Genomic DNA, 23,896 nt, shown 5'->3' on the forward strand with positions numbered 1-23,896 from the left:
GATAGATGGATGGATGCATGGATGGATGGATGGATAGAGAGAGAAGGAGAGAGAGAGAGAGAGAGAGAGAGAGGAGAGAGAGAGAGAGAACACATATGCACTACACTACACAGGAGAGCTGTGGAAACTGTTTATCTCCTTCCACCTTGTGTGGGTCCCAGGAGTTGAATTCAGGTCATCAGGCCCCGTTGCAGTTTTCTGTACTGAACCTTCTCATTGCCATCTAGAATACCAGATTTGTAAAAAAGGATAAACAAAGTATAATTTTTATCTTGGCAGAACAGAAATCTTGTTGAAATCCTTTTTCTTACAAAGTTGTGGGGTTTTTTGTTTGTTTGTTTGTTTGTTTGTTTGTTTGTTTGTTTTTGTTGTTTTTTTTGGTTTTTCTGTGTAGTTTTTGGTGCCTGTCCTGGATCTCACTCTGTAGATCAGGCTGGTTTTGAACTCACAGAGATCTCTACCTTGCTCTGCCTCCTGAGTGCTGGGATGAAAGAAATGTGCCACTGCCGCCTGGCTGTCTTGCAAAGCTTTTTTTTTTTGAGACAGGGTTTCTCTGTGTAGCTTTGCACCTTTCCTGAATCTCTGTAGACCAGGCTGGCCTCGAACTCACAAAGATCTGCCTGGCTCTGCCTCCTGAGTGCTGGGATTAAAGGCGTGCACCACCACTGCCCGGCTAGCCAAGCTTTTTAAAGAGAGAAGGGATGAAAAGATGTCTGAGGATAACAGTGTATGTGGGCACTTCTGGTTGCCCTATGTTCTTGTCTTAGTGGATAAAGTGTCCCACACAGGAATGAAAAGGGAATCAGCTTGGTTCAGCTCCTGTTAGGCAATGTTAGGTTGAAAGGACTGGAAACTTGAGGGGGTCAAGTCAGAGAAGAAGATCTCTGCTTAAGTGCTGAAATGGATGTATACACTTTTGTGAAGCTCTTTGGTCCTTGCATTGTACTGATCACAGATTTTTTTTTCTTCTGTAACAGCCAGTGAATTTCCCTGTTTGCCAAAGCAAGTTGCTTGGATCCTGGCCACAAACAAGGTTTTCATGTATCCAGAGCTTCTTCCAATATGTTCACTGAAGGCAAATAATCCTCGGGATAAGATCATCTTTACCAAGGCTGAGGACAAGTGAGTTTACTGTGAGGATCAAAAGCATGCGTTAGCGAAAGACAAGACAGTTGCTTTTGAGAAGCTTAGGTGAAGTAAGATGTGCATGATAAGGACACAGACCAAAGAAAAGCCGTGTAGATGGACAGAGTTTCCGCAGTGTCTTTTGCAGGAGATGCCACACATGTTGTGGTTAAAACGCTTTATTATTATTGTCTCATTTTATGTATATGGTGTTTGGCCTGCTTGTATGTCTGTGCCCCATGTGCAGAGCAGTGCCCACAGAGGCCAGCAAAGGGGTTTGGATTCCCTGGAGCTGGAGTTCTGCACTGTGGTGAGTCACCGTGTGGATGCTGTTATCTGACCCTGGTTCCTCTGGAAGAGTAGGCTGTGCTCCTAAGCCCTGAGCCCTCTCTCCAGCCCTCCACACACATTTGTGAAGCATTTAAAGGCATTGTTTAATCTTTTGTTTATTGTAAGCCAGGCTTGTAGTAGTACTGAAAGCAGATCTTCAGAGTAAGAAGTTTCTAACCTATTGTCCTTCAGCCCAAAGACCAAAGTGGTTCTTGTTTGTTTTACCCTCCTGGGCTTTTAGTTTCTGACCCTCTTCCCTCTTAATAGGTGGAAATACAGATGTGAGCCATTAGCCTGGTTTATGTGGTGCTGGGTGTTAAACTCTGGGCTTCGTGTTGCTAGGAACTGTATGAGTTACCGCCTCAGCTCTATCATGGCATTCTGATAGAGCTTCAGTAATTTAAATAATTTTATAATTTGGTTTTTCAAAAACACAAGGCCTTGTCAGGGACTGGTGCCCATTCCTTTAATCCTAGCACTTGGGAGGAAGAGGCAGGTGGATCTATGAGTTTGAGTCCAGCCTGGTCTACAGAGCGAGCTCCAGGACAGCCAGGGCTACACAGAGAAAATCTGTCTGCAAAAACAAAACAAAATTAAAATACACAGGGACTTCAAATTGTCATTTTATTCTTTGATTTATTTACTATTTATTATTGTCTGAGGCAGGCTGTTTTGTATCTAGGACTTTTCTTGAAAACAACATGTTACTGAGGATGATCTTGAACTTTGAACTCTCTTGCCTCTATATCTTAAGAGCAAGTTTTTTTTTTTTTTTTTTTTTTTTTTGGTTTTTCGAGACAGGGTTTCTCTGTGTAGCTTTGCGCCTTTCCTGGATCTTGCTCTGTAAACCAGGCTGGCCTCGAACTCACAAAGATCCGCCTGCCTCTGCCTCCCGAGTGCTGGGATTAAAGGCGTGCGCCACCACCGCCCGGCAAGAGCAAGTTTTTGATGTTAGATTTTTTTTTTTTTAATTTAATTTTTTTTTTTTTGGTATTGAGGTTTTGGTTTTTTGTTTTGCTTTGTTTTATTTAGGGAGAAGGTTGCAGCAGTGTTTTTGTGTAGCACATGTTAGCTTCCAGCTTAAAGCAATGCTCCTCCTTCGCCACCTCCCCAGGGTTGAGATGCAGGAGTGTGCCACCATGCCTGGAACAGCTCACTCTGTGATATGCTATGCTCTTTTTGTTGTTAGTTTTGAAATTCGACCAGTCTCATTTGTGCTTGGCCAGTGCCATGTCTCTAGCCCTGATTCTGTTATCTTTGAAACTGAACTAGGGGGCACCGGAGTTCAGTCCTGTGGCCTTCTGTATGGTAGGCAAGCACTGTAACCCATGAGTTAGACATTACAGCCCTTGTTTTTTGATAGAGGGTTGTGCCATGAACCCAGGCTGGTCTTGACCGCCTCCTGGGTATTGAGAGTGTACTAGTGGCTGTTTTTGTTTCTTCCGTGTTTTTATCCCAAGGCCTCACCAAGGATGTTTGTGCAAAGAACTTAAAGAAATTTTATTTTAACAGTGCTTGGGATTAATCCAGGGTCTTGCCTATGCCATTGACCCCTTGGTGTTTGGTTCTTAAAATACTCAGTACTCTGTAAATACCTGAAGGTATAGAAAGTGCTCGTGAAGCATGAGCAGTTTGGAGAGCTCTTTTGAAGAAAGGTCTGTGAAGTTAGGTTGTATCATTGCTTCTCTCTCAGTCTGTTAGCTTTAGGACTGAAGCACTTCGAAGGCACTGAGTTCCCTAAACCTCTAATCAGCAAGTACCTTGTAACTTGTAAGACCGCTCACCAGCTGACGGTGAGGATCAAGAACCTCAACCAGAACAGAGCTCCTAACAACGTGATTAAAGTGAGTGTTTGCTGCAGCTCTCCTGTGCCTCCTGCAGAGGAGCACCCAGCCCTTTCTCCTCTTCTCCGCTCTCAGGGAAGGCAGGAAGTCCTTCCAAAGGAAGGCTAGTTTAAAGGATAATTCCTCCCACTGTGTTAGGTTCGTCCTGCTCTTTCCTTTGTAACATTGATCCGTTAATTTGCTCTGGAGTACCTTCATCTTAGCCTCTCTTACGGATAGTTCCCTGAGTAAGAAATGATTCAGGTCAAAGGATTCCACAAGTCCTCGCTCCTTCTAGCCATATTGTGTCTCCTTACTCTAACCTTCTCAGGTAGACAGCATTGCGTTTATAAACCTCCACAGTGCTGCTTTCTTTGGGGTTTTGAAAGATTTGTTTTGTTTTTTCATTAAGCCTGTGTCTGTGTGTGGGTGTGTGCAAGTGTGTGCAGTGGCCCAGAGCCCCTAAGCTGTAGTCATGTGTCCTTGTGAGCCACCTGACATGGGTGCATGTGTGCTGGGAACCGAACTGGGTCCTCTATCAGAGCAGGAGCTCTTAACCACCGAGCCCCCTCTCCAGCTTCCCGTGCTGCTTTCCGTTAGACATTGATGTCAGGGTTATGCAGAATATACTTAGGAGTCAAGTGAGCCAGGCTGGTGTTGCGGCCCTGATCACTGCACCCAGGGGACGGAGACTCTGGAATTGCTGTGAGTTCAGGACTCTCCAGGGCTCCATAACAGTATCTTAGTTAAACAGAGAAAAGTAAAAAAAAAGAAACAAAGGAGAAAAGATTTAAATGGTTTAAAGAGTCAGGCATTTTTTTGAGGCTTTAGTTCTGAAAGTGTTTGATCCCTTTCCCTTGTGACCCACAGTTTTGGAAGGTGGTGTGCTTACCCCTTGTTACATAGCAGGTCTATAACTGACTTCTTGACACTTTAATTACGCATTTACTTTAAATTTCATGTATGTTTTTAAGATTTGTCCTTTTATATGTGTATTTGTGTGTGCCTGAGTGTATGTGCATCATGTGTGTGCAGGTGCCTGTGGGGGTCAGAAGAGGACCTTGGCTCTATTAACCGTGGTTACAGGTGGGTGTGAGCTGCCCAATGTGGGTTTTTGGAAGTGAACCCAGGTCCTTGGTGAGAGCAGCAAGCACTTTCAGCTGTTCAACTGTCTGTCCAGCCCCGATTGTTATGTTTTCTAAATCACACTTACTTACCTTGGGAGGGGCATGAGCACACATGAGGTCAGAGGACAACTTGAGAAAGTCTGTTCTTCCTTCTCCAATGTGAACTCAGTTTCTCATGCTCAAGCCGACTGCCTGTCCCATTTATTCTTTTATTATTTATTCATTTGTTTGTTTATTTGAGATGGGATCTCTTTGTGTATCTCTGGCTGTCCTGGAGCTTGCTATGTGGGCCAGGCTGGTCTTGCACTTACTGAGATCCACCTGCCTGTTCCTTCCAAGTGCTAGGGTTAAAGGTGTCTGTAACCACCTCCAGCCATTTACTTTGGAAGTGAAACTCACAGTCTTCCCCTTCCTCTCCCAGGATCACAGCTGTGCAACCTTGTGCTTGCTGTATAGTGGCTTTTCCACTTCACACTGCTGCTTGCTTAAGAGTAGCTTCTGTGTAAGATGAGGGTTCAGCTCTGTGTGCAGGAGCAAGTGTGTGTGTGTGTGTGTGTGTGTGTGTGTGTATGTCTTACAGCTCAGGCTGTTCTGGAACTCACTTTGTAGACTAGGCTGGCCTGGAACTCAGAGATCCACCTGCCTCTGCCTCTCTCATGCTAGGATAGTTTTGAGTCTCAGTGGTAATCAGAATGGATATTTGCATTTAGAGATTGAACATTTTGAAATCTTCTTTAATTAGAGATACTTTGTTTGAAATGCAGAAATACATAGCATTTACACCTGATATTTTTGTGTGTGAAACCATCAGCTACCCCATTTCCCAGCCTGAAAGAATATGACTTATGATTTGTGTTTTCATGCCTAGTTTTATAAGAAGACCAAACAGCTGCCAGTTCTGGTGAGGTGCTGTGAAGAGATACAGCCACATCAGTGGAAGCCTCCCGTAGAGAAGGAGGAGCACCGGCTCCCATTCTGGTTAAAGGTCTGTCCATCCTTCCACGACTCTGTGAGGCAGAAGACCCGAAAAGTTCCTGGGGAGTTAAATGATAATTTCCCAGAGTAAATTCAGGAAGAGTTTTTATACTTGGGATGTGGTTTTCCTAGAAGATTGATGCCTGGAAAAACCCTTCTTGGGACTATATCCACTAATCCTTAGAATCCAGAAAGCTAATTTTTCTTTCTCCTAAAATCTGACATGTGCTAGAGCACAGTGTTTTTATTTTCTGCAGGCCAGTCTACAGTCCATTCAGGATGAACTTCGGAACACAGCTGAAGGCGTTGCAGACGGAGCAAATGTGACCAGAGCCACAGAAGCTGGCACAGATCAGCCCTTAGAGAAAGCCTGCCCAGAACTGGGGAGTGAAACTCGATACCCACTGCTGATGCCCAAGGGCGTAGTCCTCAAGTTGAAGCCAGATTCCAAGCGTTTCACCAGAAAGGCTTTGCGATTGAACCGGCCATTGGTCCAGAAGCCCCTTCTTATCCAACCCAGCCCCTGTGTTCAGCCTGGGTTCAACCCAGGCAAAATAGCAACCTGGCCCATTCAATCAGAAGTCTTCCCAGGCAACATAGTGGTCCAGATTCCTCATCTGATCCAGCCAGCCACTGTCTTACAGCCACTTCCAGGTTTCCCTTCAGTGGCGGTCAGCGGAGAACATAGTTTTGAGTCTTCCCCAGCCCTGCCTGCTGTGCCCTCTGGTCCTGAAGCCAGGACCGGCTTCCCCCTGTCTGAGTCTCAGTCACCACTGCCTTCTTCCTCTGCACCCAAGATAATGCTACCCTCACTTGCCCCTTCGAAATTTCGAAAGCCATATGTGAGGCGGAAGCCTACAAGAAGAAAAGGAACCAAGCTTTCTCCCTGTGTGAAGCCTGCCCCCATCATCCACCCTACACCTGTCATCTTCACTGTTCCTGCCGCCACAGTGAAGGTGGTAAGCCTACCCAGTGGATGTAATGTGATCCAGCCTGTTAATGCAGCTGTGGCCCCAAATCCCCAGACCATTCCCATCACCACTCTCCTTGTTAATCCTACTTCCTTCCCCTGTCCGTTAAACCAACCCCTCATGGCTTCCTCCATCTCCCCCTTAATTGTTTCGAGCAATCCTCTGACACTTCCTGTACCATCTATTCCTGAAGATAAGGTCCAAGTGAACTTGGATATTTCTGAAGGGAAAAATGCTCCTCAAAACCCCGACTCCACATCAAATTCCCAGGAACTAACGCCTCTCTGTGCTACTGTCTTCTCCAAAGAGGATTCTAGGCCATGGTGTTCTTCATCAGGTGTGGAAAGCCAAGAAACATCCTCAGAATCGAGTGCCTGTGGCTGGACAGGTGTGAAAATAGAAAGCCAGGAAACAGCCTCAGAATTGAGTGTATGTGTCTGGACAGGTGTGAAAACAGAAAGCCGGAAGGAATCTTCAGAATCCAGTGCCTGTGGCTGGGCTATTGTGAAAACAGAAAGCCAGGAGGGATCTTCAGAATCCAGTGCCTGTGGCTGGACAGGTGTGAAAACAGAAAGCCAGGAGGGATCTTCAGGATCCAGTGCCTGTGGCTGGACAGGTGTGAAAACAGAAAGCCAGGAGGGATCTTCAGAATTGAGTGCCTGTGGCTGGACAGGTGTGAAAACAGAAAGCCAGGAGGGATCTTCAGGATCCAGTGCCTGTGGCTGGACAGGTGTGAAAACAGAAAGCCAGAAGGAATCTTCAGAATCCAGTGCCTGTGGCTGGACAGGTGTGAAAACAGAAAGCCAGGAGGGATCTTCAGAATTGAGTGCCTGGGGCTGGACAGGTGTGAAAACAGAAAGCCAGGAGGGATCTTCAGGATCCAGTGCTTGTGGCTGGACAGGTGTGAAAACGGAGAGCCAGGAGGGATCTTCAGAATTGAGTGCCTGGGGCTGGACAGGTGTGAAAACGGAGAGCCAGGAGGGATCTTCAGGATCCAGTGCTTGTGGCTGGACAGGTGTGAAAATGGAGAGCCAGGAGGGATCTTCAGGATCCAGTGCCTGTGGCTGGGCTATTGTTAAAACAGAAAGCCAGGAAGCATCCTCAGAATCGAGCGCCTGTGGCTGGGCAGGTGTGAAAAATGAAGAGGGTGGGCAAGCTTTAGAGCCATTGCCTTTGACTCTCCAGTTATCTCTGAACTCCACATCAAAGGATTTAGAAGAAATGGTCAAGATGGAAGCTGAGGATTGTGTGGAGGAAATGTCCAGTACCTTCCCCGAGCAGGACATTGGTGAGAAAGTGAAAGAAGAATACTCTATGGAATTAGACCGTGGCTCCCCTCAGGAGAAGCTGAGTAGTGCTAGAGAGCGGAGGAAAGAAACAGTCGTGCAGACAGAGGAGACTCGAGCAGCTTCGTCCCTTTCTGTGTCCCAAGAGCCGCCTGAGGAGGGGAGTCCAAGTGGAGATGCAGGCAGAGGAGTGCCCAAAGGCCCTCGGTCCTCCATGGAGCAGGAGATGGTGCTCAGCAGGCCTCCAGGGAAGGCTGAGGACTCGGCCATTGCTGACAGTCAGTGTGTAGGGACCCCGGCAGGACCAGACACTGGAGGAGAGAAAGACGGGCCTGAGGAAGAAGAGGAGGAGGACTTTGATGACCTCACCCAAGATGAAGAAGATGAACTGTCATCAGCTTCGGAGGAGTCTGTGCTTTCTGTCCCGGAGCTCCAGGTGAGATCCAGAGTGGTTGCAATGTGGGGACTCCGTAGAATGTTCCCTTCGTGTGTTAGAGTCATAAAGTGGGATTTGACTTTTGAATGCGTATGGAACATAATTTAGGAGGCTTGTGTGAAGTGCTTGAATCACTTGACCATACTCTTTTTTATTTTTGCATTTATTGTTTTATTTGTGTGGGTATGTGCATGACATGACGTGTGCAGAGGTCCGAGGACCAGGAGCAGGTGGTCATCTCCTTCATCATGTGGGTCCCGGGAATTGAGCTAGAGTGTCAGGCTTGGCAGCGGTTGTCTGTACCTGTTGACCCATCTCCCTGACCCCTTCTCCCCTTTTTTAAAAATAATTCATTCATGTTTGTGTGCATTGGTGTTTTGCCTGCATGTATGTCTGTGTGAGGGTGGCAGATCTGGAATTACAGACAGTTGTATGGGTCATGTTAGAGGAAAGCCGTCTTGAGGAAGTAGGGCAGCCTTTCAGAGGCATGTTGTGCTGCCTGTCCTGTCCTCAGTACCCTCAGGCTTCTTCTCTAATTCAGAATGGTGGCCCTGCCTCCTCTTAGATCCTCCTGACACTGCTCCTGTCCGTTGGCCTTCTGTGAGCTGCTAGGAGCCCTTATGAACATTCTGTGGGGTGCTTTTAGGAAACCATGGAGAAACTGACTTGGCTGGCTTCTGAAAGGAGCATGAGTCAGGAGGGTGAGTCTGAGGAAGAGAACTCCCAAGAGGAGAACTCTGAGCCAGAAGAAGAAGAGGAAGAGGAGGCCGAAGGGATGGAAGCTTTGCAGAAGGAGGATGAAGTGAATGATGAAGCAGTTGGAGATGCTGCTGAGAAGCCCCCTTCTACCTTGGCGTCACCCAAGACTGCTCCAGAAGTAGAGAGCAGCATAACCCCCGCAGGTGAGTGTAGCTGACCCCCTCGGAGGACAGGTTTCCCTTGGGTGCGCATAGTGTGCAGCTGACAGAGGAGCCAGAAGGCTCCAGGGAGGAGTCTCTCTCTCCTCCAGCTTTCCTTCCCCCAGACAGACTAGGGCGCTTCCTTTGAAAATCCAAAGACACAGGACGTTAGAATCCCATCAACACTTCATGTACATGAAGCTGCTCAGTGTTTTGTTTGTGGTTCCTGCCTCTTGTGTGCGTGAGGATGAGTTGTTTGGCTTTTGTCTGACCCTCCCCTCTCTCCCTGAGATCTGTTATGCCCATCCTACCATCCCTCCCCAGCACACTCTTCCTCCTCACCTGGATGTTCCTCTTGATGATGTCCCTGATCAGCTGAACCCTGCCGGTGCTGGGGTCCACTCCAGCCAGCGGCACCATGACCTCCCCAATGACGTCATCCCTAGAGAAGCGATCAAAGCTGAGCACGAGGAAATGTAGCACCAGGTCCTGTAGCTGGCTGTACGGGATGCCGTAGAAGGTGAAGGTCTCATCAAATACAGGGTCCAGGGTCTTGTGGAGCACACAGTGTTCCCTGGATCCCGCTTCCACATGGTGGAAGACAACTCCTCCTGCATGCCCTCTGACATCTGTACACTTAGCATGTGTGTGTCCTACCCAACAGAATGGATAAATTCATGTCAAAAACAGAAAAGAGAAGGAAAGGAAAGAGCTCTGGGTCTGCAGACCTATACTTCTTAACCTGTTACAATGTCTCTGGTCCTCGGTCCTTAAAAACAAGTATCTGGCCGGGCGGTGGTGGCGCACGCCTTTAATCCCAGCACTCGGGAGGCAGAGTCAGGCGGATCTCTGTGAGTTTGAGGCCAGCCTGGTCTACCAAGTGAGTTCCAGGAAAGGTGCAAAGCTACACAGAGAAACCCTGTCTCGAAAAACCAAAAAAAAAAAAAAAAAAAAAAACCAACCAAGTGAAGTCATGATTATTTTCTTAGATTTTTAAATAGGAAGAAAATAAATGTTAAATTTCCTTTCTTCCTCCTTCCTTCTTTCCTTCCTTCCTTTCTTTCTTTTTTGAGACAAGATCTCACCGTATACCTCTGACTGCTCTATAACCAGCTTTGTAGTCAAGGCTGCTCTTGAACTTACAGAATTCTGGCTGCCTTTGACCCCTCAGAGTTGGGATTAAAGAAATTTGATACTTTGACCAGCTCAAATATAATTACCTTCTAACACCTTCTTTGAGCACTTTATTGATAGATGAGTTGATTTCAGTGACATGTGGCCAATCAGAGCAGCCAGCAAATAGGCAGTCGACTGCTGAGTGCATTCCTAGTGCCGAGAGCTATATTTTAAAAACCAGTGTTTCTTCACCTTTGGGGTTTGAACAACCCTCACAGGGGTCACCTAACTCCATCAGAAAACACGTTTCTGATGGTTAGGAACTGAGACATTTGTCTTCTTATCTTTCTCCAGGTGGGACTGTCCACATGCAGATATGCCCACATATGAGCACCTGGCGTGATGATATCATCGTGCCAACCCCACCACATACACACAGAACAAATACAGGTGTACGTAACAGCCTTTGTGCCTTAATGGACTTACGTGGACCTGTCTCATGTATAGAGAGCAGCAGTCACTGTGTTGAAAGTAGCTGTATTGGAGGTAACACTATACTTCGTGAATTGTAATTACTGGACAAATGTAAAATAATGTATCATATAATCATCAACTACTGAATAAAAATCTGTGCCATGGGAACTTCATCTGGATGCTGATTTGTCTTTTCTTATTCAGCTTTCGTTGATTTGAATCCTGCCCCCTTGTGATAGTAATGGGTTTGAAAAAAGGAAAAACCACAGAATGGTAAATCTTAGGAAACTTTAATGAACTGTATTGACTGAAATATGCCATATATCATCTTTTGTATTCCTAAGGCTGTTGTTATATATCATTTTCATTAGAAAACTATCCCATGACAATGAATCGTGTTGAGAAGAACGTTAAGAAAAGAAAATATTGTGAGGATTTTTTTTACAGTATGGTTTTACCTCAACGATTACAGCAGGAATTGAGAAACTACAATGTGTTATTTGTTGTGAAATTCTATCAGCTGAATCTATGAGGCCGAACAATCTAAACTGCCACTTTGATAGTGAGCACCTGAGCCTCTCTGCCAAAGATACCAACTATTTTAGAAGCAAAGCTGGTGGACTCCAGGAGGCCAGACTTGACACTGGTGGCTAGCATCACAACAGAATGTGGCGGTCATTGAAACTTCACATTGGTAGAACCCAGAGTCGCCAGAGCTGTGAAACCTCACACCATCGTTGAGGATTTACTATTGCCAGCAGCCAAAGATATTTTTAGAGTTATGATTGGAGACACATTTATTACCCAGTTGAGTGAAATTTCCTTATCTAATGACACTGTCAGCAGAATAGATCACGTGCTTGCTGACATTCTTGATGAGGTAATCCAGGAAGTATTTGGTATCCAGCTTTAGGAATCTACAGACATTACAACTGTTCGATTATTGGTTTATGTGAGGTATATTAATGATGGCAGCTTTAAAGATGAGTTTCTTTTCTGCACACCCCTGTATTTGAGTCATTGGTTCATTTCTGAAAGAGCCTAAGATCTCTTGGGAAAGGTCTGTGGTGTTTGCACAGATGGTGCTCCAGCTGTGCTAGGATGTGGATCTGGACTTCAGCATTTGGTACTGAATAGTCACCAGAAGTCATCAGAACTCACCATAGGATTCACCAACAAATATTATGCTGCCATAAGAATTACTAGAAATGCCGGGTAGTGGCACACACCATGAATCCCAGCACTTGGGAGGCAGAGGCAGGTGGATCTCTGTGGGTTCAAGGCCAGCCTGGGCTACAGAGCGAGATCCAGGATAGGCACCAAAGCTACACAGAGAAACCCTGTCTCAAACACCCTCCCCCAAAAAAAGTGTTACAAGAAGTAGTGAAAAGCATTATAACTTCTGTCAGTTTTATGAAGGGAAGCACTTAACAGTGACTATTTTCACAACTGTGTAATAAGTTGGAAGCAATGAACAACGCTCTGCCATTTCACACTGAGGTGAGATGGTTTTTGAGAGGAAAAGGTTTTAAAATGTATTTGTTGTTTGTTTTGTTAGCGTCGCCCCCCACCCCCCAACAGGGTTTCTCTCTGTAGCCCTGACTGTCCTGGAACTCACTCTGTAGACCAGGCTGGCCTGGAACTCACTCCATAGACCAGGCTGGCCTGGAACTCACTCTGTAGACCAGGCTGGCCTGGAACTCACTCTGTAGACCAGGCTGGCCTGGAACTCACTCTGTAGACCAGGCTGACCTGGAACTCACTCCATAGACCAGGCTGGCCTGGAACTCACTCTGTAGACCAGGCTGGCCTGGAACTCAGAGAAATTCACCTGCCTCAGCTTCCTGAGTGCTGCTACTACAAGTGTGGGCTGACACTGCTAGGCTAAAACGTGTTTTTGAGCTGTGTAGTGGACTCAAAACGTTTTTAATCAGAAAGCAAGATGGCAATTCAATTTAACCAATTTTCAGTGGTTAAAATTAAAACAGAAAATAGCTTAATTGGTTATCATCTTTGCCATGTTGAATGATTTAAATTTATCACTGCAAGGTCCAATGCAACGTGCCTCAATTTTACTGAAAATACCATATCATTCCAAATGAAACTTCAGCTTTGGCAAAAAAAAAAAAAAAAAAAAAAAGGATGAAAATAAAATTTACATGTTGCCTGCCTTATCTGTTTTCTTTGAGGTACATGACATTTAACCAGAAAAAAAGATTACAATGATTATTTCTGTGAAAGAACACTTGCACATGCTTGCAGACACTCCATTTACACTTGCCAGAAACCCATTCACAGTCAGACTTGAAAACATTTCTGAGACAGCACAAGAGGAATTGTTGAATTTATGAGCAGTGATACATTGAGAACTGAGTTCTTTAAATGCCAGTTACAAAATTCTGGATCAAGTAGTTGCAATCCTATCTGTTTTGTCTGAGACTATGTTGGGACGACTTCTTCCATTTGCAACAATATATCTTTGTGAAACAGGGTTTTCCATCTTGTTGGTTATCAAGTCTAAATACGGAGGTAGACTGGCTGTGGAAGAGGATCTTCTTTGTGCTCCTGCAAAGACTGCCCCGAGAATTTCTGATCTGGTGAGAAAGAAGCAGTCTCAACCTTTGCACTGAAGTAGGCTTTGTATTCATAATGTTGCAAAAAGTACCACTGTAGTTTACTGTTGTTATTTTAAGACTGTTTCCGATGTTATACCATAGTCAAGAAAATATTACATTTATTTGTAATTAGAAATAAATATTTCACAGTATGTGATTAAATATTGTTTTTTGTGGTTAATCACTATACTTTAATTATGTTGAATTTATAACCATGAAAATACATCCTGCATATCTTAAATTCACATTACTATTCATAACAGTAGCAAAATTCCAGTTATAAAGTAGCAATGAAAATAATTTTATGGTGGGGTCACCACAACATGGGGAACTGTATTCAAGAATCACAGCATTAGGAAGGTAGAGAAGCACTGATTTAAAAGTATAGCTGGGCAGTCGTTTAATCCCAGCATTCTAGAAGCAAAGACAGGTGGTTCTCTGAGTTCTAGTCCAGCCTGGTCTATAGTGGGTTCCAGGACAGCCAAGGCTACACAGAGAAACCCTGTCTGGAAAAATAAATTAAGTAAAAGCACAACCCTTCCTATTCTCAATATGCTTGCTTTGCTTTGCTTTGCCTGCCTTCCTTCTTATGCATACAGTATCCTGCCAGAAGAGGGCGCCAGATCTCATTACAGATGGTTGTGTGCTACCACATGTGGTTGCTGGGAATTGAACTCAGGACCTCTGGAAGTGCAGCCAGTGCTCTTAACCTCTGAGCCATCTCTCCAGCCCTCAATATGCATTCTTAATAACTCAGTCTGTCTTCATGGGCCCTATCATTATCTTTCCTCTTGTAACTATGTGCTTGTGTAAAGAACTATATACAATCACAGAGCTTGGAAGGCAGAGACAGAGGATCTGGATGAGTTTGAGGCCAGCCTGGTCTACACAGTGAGTTAGGGCAGCCAGGGCTCCATAGAAAGAACTGGTCTCAACACCCGACCCCCAAATATATAATATACACATATGAGAGAAATATATAATATACACATGTAAGAATAAACAATTGGATGTGGTGATGCATGCCTTTAATCTCAGTACTAGGGAGGCAGAGTCATAAGGGTCAGGAGTTCAAGGCCAGCTTGGACTAACTACATGGTGAATTTGAGGTCCTACTGGACTACGTGAGACACTACCTCAAAAGAAAAAAGCTAAAACTGGATGTGGTGGTGGTGAATACCTGTAATCCTAGTACTAGGGAAACAAGGGCAGGAGGGAAAATTCAGGATCATCCTCTATTAGACAGTAACTTTGAGGACAGTCTGGCCCATGTGGGATCCTTTTAAAAAAATAAGAGGGTTGGGGCTTCTCACAGGAAGGAGGTGGTGTAACTAGATCTGTACTGGTCATCACAGAGAACATCCAGCACAGACTGACAACAATACATGTTTTTGTCCCGAGTTACATGTGTTAATGCGTATTTATTAGACCCCTGTAAGGCATTATGATACAGACACTTTAGTATGAACCAAGAACTCACTGAATAATTGAATTCAAGACCAGGGATGGCCCTGGTTTATGTTCAAGGCTCCTGGGAATTGAGAAATCTTCCCAGGACTACATATTGGCAAATGCCATTGACAGGACTTAACTTCTGACCTGCCTCCACCAGAATCCAGACTCTACATGATGCATAATTGGGATACTTGGAAAAAATACAAAAGCAGGGTGAAGATGCATTCTGGCAAGACTGTTGAACCTATGTGATGGGAAGTCTTCTGACTTCCACATGTACTTTCTAAAAGCATACTTAAGCCAATGCATACATGCATAAAGAAATAAGCTGGAAAAATTTAAAATACACTGATAACAATAGAGAAGCAGAGCCTGGAAACCATATAAATAAAAAGGAAACTCGAAGGTTGAACCAAGAGGATCACTATAAGCTCAAAGCTAGCTTAGGGGCTGGAGAGTTGGCTCAGCAGTCAGGAGAACTGGGTGTTCTTCCAGAGAACTCAGTTTCCATTCCCAGCACCCATGAATAACTAACAACCTCTGTGACTGCAGTTGTAGGGGATCTGGTGCCCTTTCCTGGTCTCTATGAGCATGTACCAGCTCCATAGACATACTTGCAGGAGGGTTTCTGAGTTTTAGGCTAGTCTAGTCTACAGAGTTTGTTCCAGGCATAATTACATAGAAGAAACTGTCTCAACAAAATAAAACAAAATAAAAACAGAAAGAAACAAACATCCAGGTATAATGGTGCATGCCTTTAATCTCAACACCCAGGAGGCAGAGGCAGATGGCTCTCTGTGAGGTTGAGGCCAGCCTGGTCTACTGAGCCCATTCAAGGACAGCTGGAGCAACATGGTGAGGACTTATCTCAAAAACAAAACAAACAAACAAACAAAAATAAAACCAGTATAACAAGACCCTCTCTCAAAGAAGGTGAAATGTAAGAACTGACACCTGAGGTAGTCCTACCCACCCCCAATCCACAGAGTGAATGAGCGATTCAAAGAATATAGTTGTAAATTATAGTAATGCAGATTGGTACTTTCTGTATTTCAAAGTCATGGATAATTCAGTGTTTAAAGTACTTTGTGAGAAATGAAAAGGACAGAGTACCAGTTCTCTTTGGAGGAGGCAGAAGTGAGGCATGGGTCTAGGCATCTGAGACACATATGGTAAAGTTGTAAATCAGCCTCTGCTCTGATCAGAATTAAAACGATTTTAGATGATTTCATTTCTTTAAGAATGTTTTTAATTTAATTTAGTATTTATTTAATTTATGTATATGAGTGTTTAGCCTGCATACATGCCTGTGCACAACGTGTGGGTCTGTTGCCTGTGAAACTAAGAGGGGGCATTGAATTTCTTGGGACTGGATTTATAATGGTTGTGACCTTCATGTGGGTGCTGGAAATTGAACTTGAGTCCTCTAAAAGAGCAAAAAGTACTATTAACTGCTGAGCTAAATCTTTAGCCCCCTGAGCATTTTTTTTTTTAAAGATTTCTTTATTTATTATGTATACAACATGTATGACTGCAGGTCAGAAGAGGGCACCAGATCTCATTACAGATGGTTGTGAGCCACCATGTGGTTGCTGGGAATTGAACTCAGGACCTTTGGAAGAACAAACAGTGCTCTTAACCTCTGAGCCATCTCTCTAGCCCGAGCATTTGTTTTGTTGTTAGATTTTTTTTTTTTTTTTTTTTTTTTTTAGAGACAGAGTGTCATGTAGACCAGGTTGTCCTCAAACTGGCTGTGCAGCCAAAACTGGCCTTGAAAGAACTGGCCATTCTTTTTAAAATGAAAAAAAATTACTTTATGTGCTCATCATGTGTGTGTGTGTATGTATGTGTGTGTGACATGCCAACAGTCTATGTGTGGAGGACAGGACAACATTGTGGAGTCCTTTCTCTCCTCCCACTTTTTCTTTTGGTTTTTTTCGAGACAGGGTTTCTCTGTGTAGCTTTGTGCCTTTTCCTGGAACTCACTCTGTAGACCAGGCTGCCCTCATCAGGTGTGCATTCTTCCTCTGGGCTGCTCCTCCAGTCTCAGACCTGATTACTGACACTTCTTTTCCAAAACAGCCTTTTGCTGTCACTAAGGCCAATGTCGTACAGCAGAATCAGAATGAACTATGGCAGCAGCCAGACATTGGTTCACACCGTAGTGATACCAGGACTAGTTCATTTGGACTTCATTTCATTCTAAGCTTCATTCTCCTGCTCTGGTGAGTGCACAGAATAACACCTACACTGGAAGAGATGCTAAGACTAAAGAAAATACAGTATATAAAAGGTGGATTACACCCCACCCCAGCTTCCACTACTGTCTCCTCTAAAGGAAAGCATAATGCTGGGCTCTGTTTTCTCTATTTTCAAGGGGTCTGGAATTGCATTAGAGAAAGGACTGCTGGAAATGGGTGTGAGAAGAAAAAGATTGCAAAGAAAGTCCTGGGTTCTCATGCGATCACAAAACAGGTTTCAGTTTGGGGAACTCAGGACTCTGAGGATGATCAGAGGACAAAGCAGAAGAAATACAATGAGAGCCAGCCTTGGGGTCAATTGGGAGCAAGCACTGAGGGGTGAAGATCCATTGTCAAGCTGCTCTCTGGGACCTGATATCCTAGTATGTTGAGAGAATACAAAACATTGGGTTCTGTTCTATTCTTTATACCTCTTACTTGGGAGTGAGAAAAGCCATTTTTTTTTTTTTTAAAGCTGGCTTGTGTCTCCACCCTACATTCTGGAACCTAATGCTCACACCTGAATTGTCTGAGGGATATGCTCTCTTAAGGAATATGAAAATTCTAGGCTAGCAGCAACTCTCACTTGATGACCCCAATCACAGGGCAATTTTCTTTTACTTATTTATGTGGTCAGGAAGCACACCATGAGAAGTTCGCTCTCCTCAATCGTTATGGAAGAGCTCCCCAGGAGGAAACGAGTTGGCCAAGGCTCTCCTGTCTTCTTTCCTCCCTCTTTTGCACTGCACTTTCTGCCCTAGGGAGTGTGAGACTGCTCTTGGAGCCCAGAGGGCTAGGTCGTGGACCAGCCGCTCCGAGATGACGTAATGCTTTCTGTGGTACACAAAGCGGCCTCCCCCAGGCTGGGCCTCTCTCGCCCCTCCCCCCAGCCAGGGATGCCGCCCCCGCCAGCACCAGCACGGGTGAGTCCCCCTTTTTGAAAAGCCAGACCAGGGAAACAGGGAACAAAGGCCCCGGAAGGAGCGCCTAGGCACTGCCAGGAGGCTCAGAAATAGACATCACGTCATCTCTCCACCCGGCGGCGCCAAGCGCCATTTGGTAACACCGGGAAGGACCTGACCATTACGGTGCAGAACGAAGCCTGCAGGGCTAGCCCTTTACCCCAGCCCTGGCAACCCTCTGACCGGCTTAAGGAGTGGCTTCCTTTCTGCTGCCCACCCCGCACCCTTCTTTCCCTGGAGGCCTCCGCCTCCCTTGGCTGCCAGCCACACAGCACAGTCTCCACGCTGCCATCTTGATGCCCCATCCCCCTTGCCACTTCCCTCTCCTGCAGCCCTCAGAAGTAGGAGGGGGAGGAAGGGGCACCGCCCTGCGTGCCCCAAGGGGGAGGGCTCGGCCTACCCCACCTCTCTTCCTCCAGAAGGAGGGGTTCCCATCCTCCGCGTGCCTGCCGTTTCTCACCTCCAGCCGTGCTGACAGTGCACCACGGACGGTTTACGGTCAAGGATTTAGCATCCTGGGCTTGCCTACCCTCGGTGGCACTCCGGCCTTGCCAGCCCCTGCAGCCCACAGCTGAAATCCAGGCGCTGTCCACTGCCTGCTACTCACTCACCACCTCAGGCCCGAGTCTAGCAGGGCTGGCAATTAAAGGATCCCATCTGGACTTCACTGCCCGCCCATCCCTCAGCTATCTGGCTTTGCGCCGGCCTCACGGCTTCAAAATCAGTTTGTCAGACTCTACTTACCAAAGCTGGGGCGTATATTTGTGATCTCAGCCATGTTGTAATCAGAGGCTGCTGATAGCAACACTTTTGCAGAGGTCAGACAACTTTGGGAATCTCGGTGAGTACCGAGGCCGCGGCCGTAGACCTCCAGATCAGGGGAGGGGAAGGTGCCTGGCAGACTGCCCCTGCGACAGTCCGATCCCTGGTTGCTAGCTGCGCTTTCCTCTTAGATGCTCCAGGGATGCTCTGAGCTAAGGATGCAGGTGCAGTCCGACTGGTCCTGATGCGAGGTAGGCTCCGCCTCTTTCCGAAGGGCCCTCGGCAGAAGACTCCGCCTCTGCCCGAAAGGTTCCGGAAGCTCTTCGAGAGGAGGCCCCTCCCACTGCCGAGTTTTCCCCAGGACGAGGCTCCGCCCATTCACAGGCTGTGGGCGTTGGGGCTAGAATTTCAAAGCCAGTAAGAAGTGTAGGTGTTGTGCTAGTTCAGTCGCATATTCATTCCTGTGACTGTAGCACTCGAGTGGGTGAGGCAGGAGAGTCAAGGACAGGCTTGGCTAAGCCTCCAAATACAGAAGGGCAGGAAGAGAATCGCTTTAGCGTCTACGGAAGCTGTGATTCTAGTTGTCTGGGTTTATGCAGAGGGAAGCCGAGCCTTCTGGCTTCCAGAAGTTGTGAAAAACAAAATTCTATACTGTGCCGGGCGGTGGTGGCGCACGCCTTTAATCCCAGCACTCAGGAGGCAGAGCCAGGCGGATCTCTGTGAGTTTGAGGCCAGCCTGGGCTACCAAGTGAGTTCCAGGAAAGGCGCAAAGCTACACAGAGAAACCCTGTCTCGAAAAACCAAAAAAAAAAAAAAAAAAAAAAAAAATTCTATACTGTTTCAGTATTGATTGCTACTGGTTTAGTGCATTCCTGAAACAGTAAAGACAATTACAGAAGCTTCTCTTAAACTTGAGAAACTGATTAAAGATAAAATGGACAGAAGCAGGACGATCATGAGTTAAATACCAGTCTGAGGGGTACAGCAAGACCCTGGGTCAAAAAAAAAAAATCAAAACTATAACAAAGGACCTAAAATCCTCTGGGTGGTGGTGGTGCTCACATTTAATCACAACACTGGGGATTGAAAAAAAAAAAAAAGCCACAAAAATCCCCAAAACATGAGGCAATTTATTGTGCACTGGGTCAATGCATAAGAAAAGAAGCATTGGAATACCAGATTCCTCACTTCTGTTGACAACTGGGTACTTTGTGAGCTCAACTACTCATCAGGGCCAGAATCTGCGAACTGGAAAAAGTGGTAACAATATCCATTGGTCCACAGGATTTTTTCGTAGAGACCAAATCTCCTAAGATAATGTGAGAACATTTTGCACAATGAAGAATATCATGCAGATATGACTAACTGCCATACCTTGGGATCAAGTCTGCCTTTGGTTTTTATAATCTAGAGTACCGTTCTGAATTTTAGGAATTCTTTTCTTCCTATGTTCCAGGTATTTTTGTGGGGAGGGTGATTAGTTGTCAACTTAAACCATGGACTCCCAACACAAAGTTGTGAGTTGGATAGATTACTAAAGATAGAGAAAGCTAGGAGCTTGCATTCATTCTTTCTTTCTTCCTTCCTCCTTTCCTTCCCTGTTACCTCCCTTTCTTTTCTTTTTTTGAAATAGGGTTTCTCGGTGTAACAGCCCTGGCTGTGTAGCATGAATCTTAAAAGTTCTTATTAATAGAATCAAAACCGAGGCCAATTATTGGGGTCAATGCTGGTAGATACAAGCCACAGCTAACCTCACTTGGCCAACTTCTCAGCTGGTCTTGTTTCCTCAGACTGGAAGCTTCTGTGTCCTCATTCCCAATCGCTCTCAGCTGAACTGCTGCTTGAAATCCTGAACGCTTAACCAGCCAAATGCTTCTAGTTTCTGGTCCTCACGCCTTATAAACCTTTCTGCTTTCTACCACCACTCCCTGGGATTAAAGGCTGCTTTCTGGGATTAAAGGCGTGAGTCACCATGCCTGGCTGTTTCCAATGCAGCCTTGAGCTCACAGAGATCCAGAGGGATTTCTGTCTCTGGAATGCTAGGATTAAAGGCGTGTGCTAACATTTTCTAGCCTAAGTATCTTGTGGCTTTTCTGTTCTCTGACCCCAGATAAGTTTATTAAGGTAGACAATATTTTGGGGAACACAATACCACCACATGGCTGTGCTGGAACTCGCCCTGTAGACCAGGCTGTAACTTTATGATGTGCCTGTCTTTACCTCCTGAGTTGCTGGGACTGAAGGCATGCAGCACTACCCCCGACAGGGAAGGGCCTTTCATGTATTTATTTATAGACAAGACAGCGAGGTTTGGGTTCAGAATAGCTTTGAAATGTTGATATTCCTGCCTCCAGGTCCCAAGTTCCAAGTGCTGACATTATATATGTGTACCACCACACTGGGTTTATTTAGCCTTGGGAATCCTCTACTAAGTTACGTCTTTCATTACCTACCTACCTACCTCTCTGCCGGCCTACCTGGTGCCCGCGTGCCTGCTAGCCTGACGAGTTGCCATCATCTATTTACCATCCATCTATCTATCACTTTTTCCCTTAACTGACGTATTAGCCCTGTGGCTTCAGAGGCCCTAAAACAAGATGGCGCCTATCGTTGTGCGCATGCTCCTTGACGTCCAACTTCCGCGCTCCGGGGGCGCGCACGTCAGGCGGTGCCGTTGCCTTACTTCCGCTGGTGGGAAGCGGCGTTTCCGCGGAATCAGGCCCGCGTCTGAGGGTACTGTGTAGTGTGCGGTGGGGCGGGCAGAGGCGCGTTAGACGTGGGCCTCCGGGGCGGAGGCTGGCCAGGATGAGGGCCGTCTGCTCCGAGGCTGGGTGCGCGGTGCGTGAAGGGAATCGGGTAGCAGGGGTGCGAGTGGGGGTGCGCACTTGGGCCAGTGTTGAGCGCGGAGGAGAGCGCAGCTAGGTCGCCCTCTGAGGTGGTTTTCCGGACGGCCCGCACCGCCTGAGCGGGGCACGGCTCAGGGATTGGCGTTCATTCATTCTGTCGGTCTGCCTCTTGGTCTCCAAGGAGCCGACTCTTGAAGCTTCTGGTGTTCGAAGCTCTTGGAGCGATCTCCGCACAGTTCTGACTGAACAGCGCCTGGCTGCTGAACCTCATGAAGTCACCTGTGAAATAAAGGGATCGCCTAGGTGATTCCCTCTCCCCTCCGTACTCATTTATCACCCTCCGTGACAGGAACAACGAATATTCTCTCTGGTTTGAGATAAGAACCTGGGCTGTTATGGTGAGGGCCTCCCTTCATGCCCTAGAGAGCGTGAATTGCGCAGGCTTAAGGTTAGCTTTATAGCTCAAACTCTGAGTCATAGCAATGTTTTTTTTTTTTTTTTTTAAGCCTGCCTATTTCCTCTAGTACTGTTGAATGATCTTTTAGACTTGAAGGTTGCCAGTGATGCTTATTCTGTCCTTGGACCTTCTCATGAAAGTAATGTTTTCTGCATAGAAGGATTCATCTAGAGGCTGGGGATGTACTCAGATGGTAGAGTGCTTGCCTTACATGCACAGGGCTCTTGGTTCCCACCTCATAAAACGGGCTGTAAGTGGAGTCAGCAGGATCACAAGTTCGAGGTCTTCCTGAACTAGACAGCAAGTTGGAAGCCACCCTCTAGCACCTATGTAAATGCTCAGTGCTTGGTGCAATGCAGTACAGCATTGTTTAAGAGCACTTTGAGTCCCGCTTTCATTCATTCATCTCTTCAGAGAATGGTCACTGTGTGACTATAGTACCCACCTGGTGTGGGATACTGGAGACACCAGTTAAGGATGCCCTTTCCAAGTTCATATTCTTGAGGATGAAGACAAAGATATTGCAAAAGTGATATGTGATGCTGTAAGATTTACTTTTTAGTTTTGGATTACGTGTGTGTCTGTGGGTATTTGAATGTGAGGGCATGTGGCCAGTTCCAGGCTGGCCTAGAACTTACTGTGTAGACCAGGCTGTCAGTGAACTCTGACATCCACCTGCCTCTCTTCCTAGGCTGGGAATAGAGGCCTGCACCATCACTTCAAGGCTGAGGTATCAGAAGCTTAAGAGATTAAGGTAACATTTAGTTAAGGTAACATACTATCTGGTATGGAATCTGAGCTGAGCTACTGTAATCAGTTTCTCATCCTCCCCTAAAATTCCTAGGCCTTTGGTGTGAAATACTACGTTCATTGTTCTTCTTGGGGATGGTGAAATGCTAATTGAACAACTGTTATTACTGTTACTCCTACTGAGGTGATAAGGACTTGCCTTGTATTGTTTTAGGATGGAACAGAAGTGGGACTTGTAAAATGTTGCCCTGTAAAAAGAGAAGAGCCACAGTGACAGAGTCTGTGCAGCAGGGGGATGACCAGGAAGGAGATGATTTGGACCTAGAGTCAGCTGTGAAGCCGGAGTCCGACCAGCTTAAAGACTTCGGGTCAGAGTCCCTGTCCTGGGGTCCAGGTCATGAGAGTGCAGTGTGCCCCGAGCTGCAGTCCATGCATGATGTAGAAAACCAGCTCAGCATGGAGGATCCGTCTCTAAGTTCTAAGATGCTCACCCAGCATGGAAACTTACCGGTTTTGGAAGCTATTGACGTAGCCATCCCTCAGGAAATCGCCCTTCCATCTTTGGAGTCTTCTCATTCCCTTTCTGTACACATCGATAAAGGGAGACTCCCGGCCACGGGCTCAAAGAAAGCGAAGAAAACTGCCTTCCAGCCTGGGCTGATGACCAGAGAAGACCGAGGGGATCACCCTGTCATAGTGGAACCTCCTTCAGGAGAGCCTGGTGAAGAAGTCAAGGCAGGAGGAGGTAAGGGGAAAGGTCTTGGTTGCTTTTCCCATGCCCGTCTAGGTTGAGCATCTCTGGTGTGAAGCTCTAAACTCCAGAATGCTCCACACTTTGCTTTTGGAGTACTACGCTGGTGCTGTGAGTGCAAAACCCCACACTGACCTCAGGTGAGGGGCTGTGTCAGAATGCAAGCCTTCTTCAAATATTGCATCAGACCATCTTAGGGCTGTGCCTGAGAAATGCATGAGTTGCCTGTCCAGGCTTGGGTCCCATCTCTAAGATATCTCGTGAGTGTACATCTTCATATTGGACCCCGGCACTTCGGAGAAGGGACCGGGAGGTAACCTGGGCCACTTGGTTCTTTTCTTTCCTTGTTTAGAGACAGGGTCTCTCTGCAAAGTCCTGGCTGTCCTAGATCTCACTATTGAGCCCACTCTGGCCCCAAACTCACAGAGAGCCGCCTGCCTCTTCCTCCCAAGTGCTGGGATTAAAGGCCTCGGCTGCTGCCGCTGGCTTGTGTTTG

At 46.3% G+C, this 23,896-nt stretch overlaps 2 protein-coding genes and 1 long non-coding RNA gene across 11 annotated transcripts in view; 2 read left to right on the top strand and 1 right to left on the bottom strand.

Annotated features, from left to right (window-relative positions):
• Positions 1–10,735, top strand: part of LOC131913177 (GON-4-like protein) — a 50,480-nt gene extending 39,745 nt beyond the window's left edge. The window contains exons 17-23 of the mRNA XM_059265629.1: positions 978–1,122; positions 3,149–3,299; positions 5,274–5,390; positions 5,638–6,739; positions 7,481–8,073; positions 8,720–8,975; positions 10,443–10,735. Of these exons, the coding sequence (XP_059121612.1) occupies positions 978–1,122; positions 3,149–3,299; positions 5,274–5,390; positions 5,638–6,739; positions 7,481–8,073; positions 8,720–8,975; positions 10,443–10,660 (2,582 nt within the window). The 3' untranslated portion in view covers positions 10,661–10,735. The remainder of the gene's footprint in view (positions 1–977; positions 1,123–3,148; positions 3,300–5,273; positions 5,391–5,637; positions 6,740–7,480; positions 8,074–8,719; positions 8,976–10,442) is intronic.
• Positions 10,736–12,143: 1,408 nt separating this feature from the next.
• LOC131913178 (uncharacterized) lies at positions 12,144–19,396 on the bottom strand. The gene is made up of 2 exons (XR_009379832.1): positions 18,579–19,396; positions 12,144–13,156 (listed from the first exon to the last, which is right to left on the bottom strand). It is a non-coding gene; the product is annotated as an uncharacterized LOC131913178 (long non-coding RNA).
• A 1,864-nt stretch (positions 19,397–21,260) lies between these two features.
• The window catches only part of LOC131913179 (GON-4-like protein), a 62,870-nt gene continuing 60,234 nt past the window's right edge, over positions 21,261–23,896 (top strand). The window contains exons 1-4 of one of the 9 annotated variants that reach the window (XM_059265631.1): positions 21,261–21,329; positions 21,624–21,745; positions 22,591–22,653; positions 22,864–23,394. In XM_059265631.1, the coding sequence (XP_059121614.1) occupies positions 22,890–23,394 (505 nt within the window). In that variant the 5' untranslated portion in view covers positions 21,261–21,329; positions 21,624–21,745; positions 22,591–22,653; positions 22,864–22,889. Of the gene's footprint in view, positions 21,746–22,590; positions 22,654–22,863; positions 23,395–23,896 lie in introns of all 9 variants that reach the window. The other 8 variants (XM_059265637.1, XM_059265633.1, XM_059265638.1 and 5 more) reach the window with 8 other exon arrangements.

Source organism: Peromyscus eremicus, chromosome 6, assembly GCF_949786415.1.
Source record: "Peromyscus eremicus chromosome 6, PerEre_H2_v1, whole genome shotgun sequence".
Lineage (NCBI taxonomy): Eukaryota > Metazoa > Chordata > Mammalia > Rodentia > Cricetidae > Peromyscus > Peromyscus eremicus.